The sequence below is a fragment of the Brassica napus genome, chromosome C8 (genome assembly GCF_020379485.1).
Source record: "Brassica napus cultivar Da-Ae chromosome C8, Da-Ae, whole genome shotgun sequence".
Taxonomy (NCBI): domain Eukaryota; kingdom Viridiplantae; phylum Streptophyta; class Magnoliopsida; order Brassicales; family Brassicaceae; genus Brassica; species Brassica napus.
In genome coordinates, this window is record NC_063451.1 from 45,849,474 (window position 1) to 45,858,387 (window position 8,914).

Here is an 8,914-nt window from a genome sequence, read left to right on the forward strand (position 1 = left end):
GTTCTCTCCTCAAATACACTCCCAAATTGATTTGTTTTGTTTTGTTTTGTTTTGGAAATTCCGTTCAATAACACAAACCATAAACGAAAAGTTTGAGATGAAATCATGAGGAAGTTGAGAAGTGGGGAGGAAATCAAGAAGGATTTGAGAGTTTGAGACAAGCAAAAGGTGGACTGAGTTCGTTGATTGTCTCTGTTTCTCGAAATCGTGGTAAGATTCTTTTTTGTTTTCTTCACTCGTCATTTTGTGTTCTGAGAAATTGATGTTCTGAAAAATTGAGGAAAACGGGGTTTGAGTTTAGTTTGTTTGATGTGTTGTGTGCATTTTCTCCATGAAAATATGAACTATCTTTTGGTTGATATCATTGTATTGTATTGTTTGGTTTTGAAACACGCATGGTTGATTTCTTTGTTTTTGTTTTGTCTAATTTGATGTTCGGTTGTTGTTTCGTCTTTGTATATGTCATCATCTTTGTGTTTCTATGTCACTGTATTTTACTGTGTTTTGTGTCTCGTTTGTGGTATCATGTATGTGTGGTGTGGCAAAGAAAATGCAGACAGTGTCACCTACCAACAATGTTACCAATCGTATAACTTCTGAAAGTTTTTGTTGGCTACATGACAGGATCCTTGAGGAGAGTCTAAGAGGTCATAAAGCTCGAGAGTTGATGCTGACACCTAGTGGTGTTTGTCTTTCACATTTTGTCCTTTAGTTTGGTTTGAGTCGTTGCCTCAAGACCTTTGTTCTTTCTCTTAAGTAATGAAAACGCTTTCGTCTACAAATTTTTATCAACAGATTTCGTCCATGTCCACAAATTTAATCCATGTCCATGTCCACAGATTTAGTCCATGTCCACATATCCATTTACTATGTCCATGTCCACATATTTGTTTTACGTAAATGTTAATAAATATATATGAAATGGATGTTAAAAGATAGAAAATCTTATAAATAGATTATTATAATAATTCTATTTATTTTATTTATCTTACAATTGAAAATAAAATCAATTAAAAACATTAGGTGGTATAAACAGTAATAAAATAAATAACCAAAAAAAGTTTTAAAAGAAAAATTTCATCCACTAACACAAGCATTAACTCACGTCCTAGTTAATTTACTTTATTATCACAACCACAAGTCCAACTAGTTTATTCTGCTTGGGAAGACAAAAGAGTCCATAAATCGCCTAGGAAACGGAGAAAGTGCTCCTCAAACACAATGTGTCTTATGATGTAAAGAAAGTGACAAAAGTGCCTTATAAGGTAACTCACTCTATATTAAATTCCAAACTAAAACTTTGTACGTATTGACTCCACATCACCGTCCTTTTTTGTCCAATCAATGGGAAGATGAAACTTAAATCACAGGCCTATATATATGTGACTAATGCGCCAATCAAGTGGATATGTCACAGGCGTTTAGATATTTGAGAAATTAGGGTCTCTATACCCACAAAAACCCATAATTAGCCAACTACCCCAACCACTATTAACATTTCTAAAACCCGAGATTATCCCTATCCATGTACCATCCTATTAGCCTAGTCTTAGATACGATGTCAGACTCATATCTCTATGCATTGCTAGACGTATATCTCCTCTCTCTCTCTCTCTTTCTCTTTTCCTCTTTTATTTCGTTCATTTTTCAAAATTTTCACATTTGCTCTTGTATTTCGTAAAGGTAGTGAAAATTCAAGAAAAAATCTTAAAATTTTGAAATCATTGTCACAATAGAGAAATCATTGATGCATAAAGAGGTGAATGTTCTGCTTTGGTACCGTAGAAGGAATCAGAGGAGGTAACTCAAAAGAAAAAGCTATGCAACCATCGTGAAGAGAACAACTGTTGACTCATCTCCCATCCAAGAAACCGTATTGGCTATTTTTCTTAGTGCTAATTTGGGTCAGGTTCTTTCTCGTCAGACTGCATTATGTGCAAGAATCTCTTTTATAGACGCTACTAGTATAATTAAGATGTTAACCTTTTCAGTAAGCTTTAACTTAACTAAAATGGACATAATTTTTGTAGTGATCTATTGTGGTAACGATATCTACTTAGTTACATGTTAAACTTAGATTTAGCAGTTATTAATATGTGTAGAAGTCAATTTATGTACTCTTTTATAACAAGTAAGTATTTGTAGTATATAATGTTATTGTGTTGATGTATTTTTTTTAATATATGTACGACCAAATAGCAACTAATATATTTATGGAAATACTAAATATATTTTGGAGGCAATTTTTCGTAAATGGCTCACATGTTAACGGGATAACAAATAAGCTATGCATCTAATATAAAACGTAGCAGATAATCAATCGAATATATGACATGATATGGTGGGTGATATTTATAATGTTAGTTGATATCGGTACATAGTTTGTGATCTGTTACAAATATGTAGTTTTCGGCTGATACATTTTAGGCCAGCTGTTAAAACACATTTTATGCCCCTTAATCCCTAGTTTTCCATTAAAATCTTCGTCCACGTAGAATCTGTTTGTCTAACGCATGTTACAACAAAAATTAACGTGTTCACATATACCAGCTTTCTATAGAGGGTTATATATATCATAATTTCTAAGTATCAATTAACAAATCTCGTACATTTTCACAAATCTCTAATAACTTTTGTAACATCTATTTACTATGTTAACAATTACTCATGTCATTATATGTCACATTTGTATCTATATTCGCAGGGTAACTCCCATGTATATAGTTAGCCTCTACACATTATATTAAACCTTAACTACTAACTTGGGATATGGGATTACACTATTTAATATTACGATCAAATATCTCAGAACCATCTACGGTGAAACGTGAATATCAAAAAGGTTATTGTGGTTTAAGATTCATCTGGTGGCACACCTACACGTGAAGAGGGACCTACAACATCTCTAGCACATATCAGAAAGATATTATAGTCTGTACTTTATTAGGAGAGGTGCCAAAGAAGCAAAAGCATTTTCGGTAAAACAAACTCAAAATACTATAGGAAGCAGGATTTTTCATGCAAATGGGTATTTTGCTAATTTTGATTTATTTTGGGTATTTTCGGCCAATTGACTCTAGATATTTTAGCTAATAACAGTTTACTTTAACCAGGAATCTCCAACTAAAACCTAGGACTCATCCTATAACTCAATTTACACGCAGTTAATCTCTGGTTCGCCGAAACCAGGAAAATTAGAAATTTCTTTTTGACTCGAGAAAACTTTTGGTCAATATATAGACCGACATGTATTTTATTTTTTAAAATGTCAATTTATGGTCAACTATCGTGACCAAATATTATATACTTTGAACGATTCAAAAGTATGACTAACCTCGCAAAATATCGTTTAAATGTTTTTGCGATAAAATCTTAATCCTTTGACCCGAAGTATGTTTCTTTCAATGTATGATCAGAGAATTGTATTATGATAGTTTTTCAATTGAATTCATTCAGTAAATAGCATAGTTATATCAAAGAGTCCATGGTCAGAGTCTCCCTCTAATTTAATTTGTTTTACCTCATTGTATATCGTTTCTTTGAATATATGATTAACATAAATTACATAATCATTCAAATAGCATAATTATATCAAAGCATCCATGGTCAAATTTAGATGGAGAAGATATTATTTTTCTCAACAAATCGAGTATTTGTCAATTAATTATTTAAATGACATCTGACCATATGAGTTAATCTGTTAATGTACGGAGAAGGAAAACTAAGGATAATATTTTTTGTAAACAATGATTAATATTTGTTTCATAGTGACGATATGTTAAATATTGGGCTTTGATATAATTGTATGGCCTTTATAAGCTTTCGAGTATAATTTCAATTCCAAATGGGTCCTTGACAAGAAGCCTCTTGTAGATGAAATCATATCACCAGTTTGTTGCCCTCACAAGTCTTTATATTGCTAAGCGAATCAGACATGATTGGTTACCATTTACTCGGCTAATTTTTTGGGTTAATGCACAAAACCAAATCTCGGATCTTAGCCGTTGGTCCAGCAACAAAATAATTACGGATATGCATTGGGAGGAAAATATCGCACGTGAATATTTCATGCACTGATTCTCATTGGGATCTTCCATTAGCTCACGTGCATTACTACTCTCACGTTAGCAGAAAACTGTGTTATTCGCTAATTTGCTCCCAGCATACTTGTTGGGATGATGACCGTTGTAAGTTCCCAAAGTTAACTTTAAAAACAAACAAAATGTTATTTATGTACCTACCAAACATATAGTACTATACATAACAATGATATTGTAAATTGGTTTATTTATGCATGGACCCATCTCAGCTGACAAACACTTATATTCATCTACAGAGGAGTATTAACGGCGTCAATGTTGCCGTAAATTGCGTTGCAGAGAGTAGTTTAGCTGTGAGACTATGCCAAGGACCAACGGCTACTTGATGCTGACCTGAAGTAAATTTGTATACGTCAGCACTTACGTAACAAAATTTAAGCCAGACTTATACAACGTCAGAGTCACAAGCCGATCAAATTACTCATCATTCACCAAAAAATATCACCCTCCCCCCATCATTATGCGTACTTGTGTAGACATGTAGTGTATCCATTATACAAAGTCAAAGTTATGTACTCTACAGTTTGGAAGGTCTAGTTCCCTTAATTTTATGCTTGAATATAAAACAATCAAATGTATGAGAATTTTATAGTCTTGAATCTTGATTATGAGTATTTAAGATGCTTCTACCAATTAAATATATCACCATAAATTAGTCTGCTTCTTTAATAATTCAGAGGTATCTGACGGACCGAGGCCCAACCGACTAGTCTTTGGGAGATTTGTCTATCAATGCCAAATAGATCCGGTTAATCATAATGGAAATTAGATATTCATGTCATAAACGAATAAATCTGAATTTTGTATGTTCCGTTTTCGAATATGGAGTGCTTAGCACCTTTCCAAATCTGATATACCAATCGATCAAGCTTGTGTGGTTGACTCGCTGGTTTTGATAGCATATGTGTAACTAGAAGTCTAGCTAGAACGTTGTTTTAATAGATTTAACTTTGCAGTATATTATGAATATATGCTTTTGATACCACCATAGCTCTTGTAGTTAATCAAAGTTGCAATTACTTCGCTAGCGCTTGTCTCAAAACAACCGGCAATTTTCAGGCATTAATTGGCTTTTCTCCGCCGTGACAAACGTTACATCTTGGCCACTGCTCCATGATGCTACCGTCAAGTCACAGACTCACAGGTGCGTTTTCAACTATTTTGGCGATTGGTTTACGCGATTCTCCTTCGATCGCCGATTGATTTCTTTATTAAGGGCAAATCTTAAAATATTCAATCACTTGGTAATGTCGGGAATGTAACGGGACGGCAAATGGGGAGGCTAATCAAATTGGCTTTTTATTTGTTTTTATTATCGTAAAGCGTCGAACCAACTTTTTCTTTAAATGGGACCCCTTTTGTTCTCAAGTGTGCTATTTCTATCCATAAAAAATAATATTGGATTATGTTATGGTAAATATAAACGAGAAATACTCTTGGTTTCTAATTATTTTCTGCTTTTTGTTCCCTTCACAATTTTTTAACCCTTTTAACTCCTGTTTTATCTTAGTATTTTATAGGAAAATTATAATTGATACTAAAAATGTTGTAATGATTGAAACAAATACGTATACTACAGTATTTGTAGCATTTCATCTGTATAAATTTTCTTTCTTTGCTCTGAAAATAAAATAATTTTGAGGTGTGAGTGAGTCTACCTGTGACTATTTGTCGGGCGGGACACATGTGTAAGCACCAAAGCACCTTGTGCTTTATTGCTATTTTTTGTCAGCATCTCTCCGTCTTTTATATATCTTTTGTTCTTTTCTTTATGATCTCCTAAATTTCAACGTGATTATATACATTTTTCAATTATATAACTAATAATTAAATTGTTAATCAATTTTTCTGTGATTAAATTGATCTTGTAATAAAAAAATCTGCTTAGTTATTAAGTTGATTATATTTGCTTACATTCATGTTTCAAGATTCTTTCAGTCCAATGTACTACCAATTTTTTTTTGTTTTCTGTTCGTTTTGTTGTTGTTGTAAACACGTACTATTAATTCAGTGTACTAAATTTAAAAGTAATTATGAAGTAAGTTGACATTATAATAAAAACTTAAATTCTTAGAAATGTGAACCATTTATAGCCAGACGTACTCTGCAGTCGATATCTTGGTATGCATGCTATTTCTCTCTTTCTCTTTCTCAACACACCTCCATAGCTCGTCCTCAACACGCTCAGCTATCCATTTATATCTATTCACCCCTTTTCTCTCTCGTAATACTATACACAGTTGAAATTAATCTTCAAGAAAATGGGGTTTGTAGCTCGATTTTTAGTTTTCATGTCACTCTTCACCGGTTTAGTCTCCGGATTTGCTCTGCAAAAGCTTCCTCTTATACAGTTCGACGAAGGTTACACACATCTATTCGGTGACCAGAATATGATTGTTAACAGAGACGGAAAATCTGTCCGGTTAATACTTGATGAGAGAACCGGTTTGTCTTCTTGGTCCCTCTTGGGTCTTTTTTGTTTCTGTTTTTTTTGTAAAATTATTTTTACTTAGTGTTATGTTGACCTGTAATCAATTTTACAGGCTCAGGGTTTGTCTCAAATGATATTTACTTACATGGGTTCTTCAGTTCTTCTATCAAATTGCCAGCAGATTACTCTGCAGGAGTTGTTATTGCCTTCTATGTAAGCATAAATCTAATCTCTATTTCTTTTACTAATTAATTAAACATATTTCTTGAAGACTTTGTTTCACTATTTCAATGGGATTAGATAAGGAATACAAGGGCTAAATCTTTTTTTTTTGTGTGTGTGTTTATGCATGTTTCTCATTATCAGCTGTCAAATGGGGACATATATGAGAAGAATCATGACGAGATTGATTTTGAGTTTCTCGGGAACATCAGAGGCAAAGAATGGAGGATTCAGACCAACATATATGGCAACGGAAGCACGCATTTGGGCAGAGAAGAAAGATACAATCTTTGGTTCGACCCAACAGAAGATTTTCACCAGTACAGTATCATGTGGTCTCACTCTCACATCATGTAAGTTTATAAACAAACCCAATTTTAATTACTAGTTAATCATCCTCTTAAGTCTCTGGTTCAGCTTAGAAAAGTTAACCAAGTCACTTGATAGTTTTGGGCTTTTATGAGTCTTTTAATGATCTACCAGGCTCTTTAACCGTCACTTGATGTTTCTATTAAAAGAAAGCCAAATGGGTTTTATGTGATGAATTAATTTTTTTTTTGTTTCATTCAACTTTATACGTAAAGCCAGTGGAGTTTGGTTTCTTGTTCTAGAAACTTTTGTGCTTTACAGCTTTCGTTCCTGACAATATCAGAGACTAAACAGAGTATTTTTGGAAGAGAGAATCTTAATCCAGTCCACTAAAACCTGGAATCTTGTAACCAAAAATGTCATATTTTTAAGATAATTTTCAAAGTATGAATCAGATTCTTATTTTTTTTCTTTATGGCAGATTTTATGTAGACAATATTCCGATCAGAGAGGTCAAACGTACGGCGTCAATGGGCGGTGACTTCCCGGCGAAGCCTATGTCTTTATACGCAACCATATGGGATGGTTCCAAATGGGCGACAAACGGTGGCAAGTACGGTGTAAATTACAAATTTGCCCCTTACGTTGCTCAGTTCACAGATTTGATCCTCCACGGCTGCGCCGTTGACCCTATCGAGAAGGTTCTGAGCTGCCAAGACGGAGCCGCAGAGGATTTCCGGCTAGCGTCGGAGATAACAGAGTCTCAGAGGAAGAAAATGGACAGCTTGCGGCGGAAACACATGACTTATTCGTATTGTTATGACCGTACGAGGTACAAGGTGGCTTTGCCGGAGTGTGTGGTGAACCCGGAGGAGGCTAAGCGTCTTAGGGTCAATGATCCGGTAACGTTCGGTGGGATCCCTCACCGTCACGGTCACGGGAAGCACCGGAGCAAGAGCCGCCAGTCGATATGATTTGGTGGTGTGCGTTATTTTAGCTAGAGGGGTTCTTTTTGGCATTTTCTATCTTGAATAGGAATATGAATTATGGACTGAGCGATGGATTGACAGTACTGAGATATTTTTATTTACCCCCACTAAAAATTGTCGTGAAACATAATAATAAAAATATTTTGAATATTTTATTTGTCACGAATAAATTAATAGAATTGTTTATTTGTAAACTATAAATTTAGGAATACAATGTCAAACTGGAGAAAGTGGCAATAAATAATCAAACATGAATATTCATAAAATTAGCAGATGGAATATAAGATATCAATTTTTGTTTTCATAAGCTATTCTCATTCTTCATATGAATTATGCATGTACGTCCTCATAATTCTTGGTTTTCAACAAAAATGAGTACGTTTGTTTATCTTGTACAAGTATTTCAATGTCTCCAATAAATATTACTGACTTTTTGGTCCTGCCAGCATACATTATTGACTTTACTGTCTATTTTACGTGAGGTGACCACATTGCACATTTCAGCTCATTCACATATACACAATGTGTCATCAACAGTGTCATTTCAAGGTGACTTTCGTGCGATGTTTTCGGAGCTACACTTATTTTTCAGTGTAGAAACATGGAGCACTTGGGCGAAAACAAATTGCACCTTGAAGATAATCTATGACAAACTTTAAATTGTTCGAGAAAAAGATCGTATATATTTGTCGAATATCATGTCGTGTACTTTGTAAGTTTTAACAAGTGGTGTCTCCATATGGCATCTTCCTGAATCCTGGTGAAGATGTCCATTGAGCCAATATGATATATTATATCTGTTTCTAAATATATAATGTTTTAAAAAGTTTTTGATGTTTCAAAATAGGTGATGTTTTCGTATA

The 8,914-nt window shown here is 34.0% G+C and overlaps 1 protein-coding gene across 1 annotated transcript; it reads left to right on the plus strand.

Annotated features, from left to right (window-relative positions):
- Positions 1–6,185: 6,185 nt before the first annotated feature.
- LOC106411770 (probable xyloglucan endotransglucosylase/hydrolase protein 28) lies at positions 6,186–8,201 on the plus strand. Its single transcript, XM_013852589.3, has 4 exons — positions 6,186–6,545; positions 6,644–6,744; positions 6,898–7,106; positions 7,544–8,201. The coding sequence occupies exons 1-4, from the start codon at positions 6,362–6,364 to the stop codon at positions 8,034–8,036; spliced, it is 987 nt and encodes a 328-aa protein (XP_013708043.2). The 5' UTR covers positions 6,186–6,361; the 3' UTR covers positions 8,037–8,201.
- The last annotated feature ends 713 nt before the right edge of the window (positions 8,202–8,914 follow it).

Excerpts from the sequence above, each read along its gene's own strand:
- LOC106411770 (XM_013852589.3), top strand. The coding sequence starts at position 6,362 with ATGGGGTTTGTAGCTCGATTTTTAGTTTTCATGTCACTCTTCACCGGT. Across the intron at positions 6,745-6,897 it reads GAGTTGTTATTGCCTTCTAT|CTGTCAAATGGGGACATATA; the intron begins GTAAGCATAAAT and ends TCTCATTATCAG. Across the intron at positions 7,107-7,543 it reads TGGTCTCACTCTCACATCAT|ATTTTATGTAGACAATATTC; the intron begins GTAAGTTTATAA and ends TCTTTATGGCAG.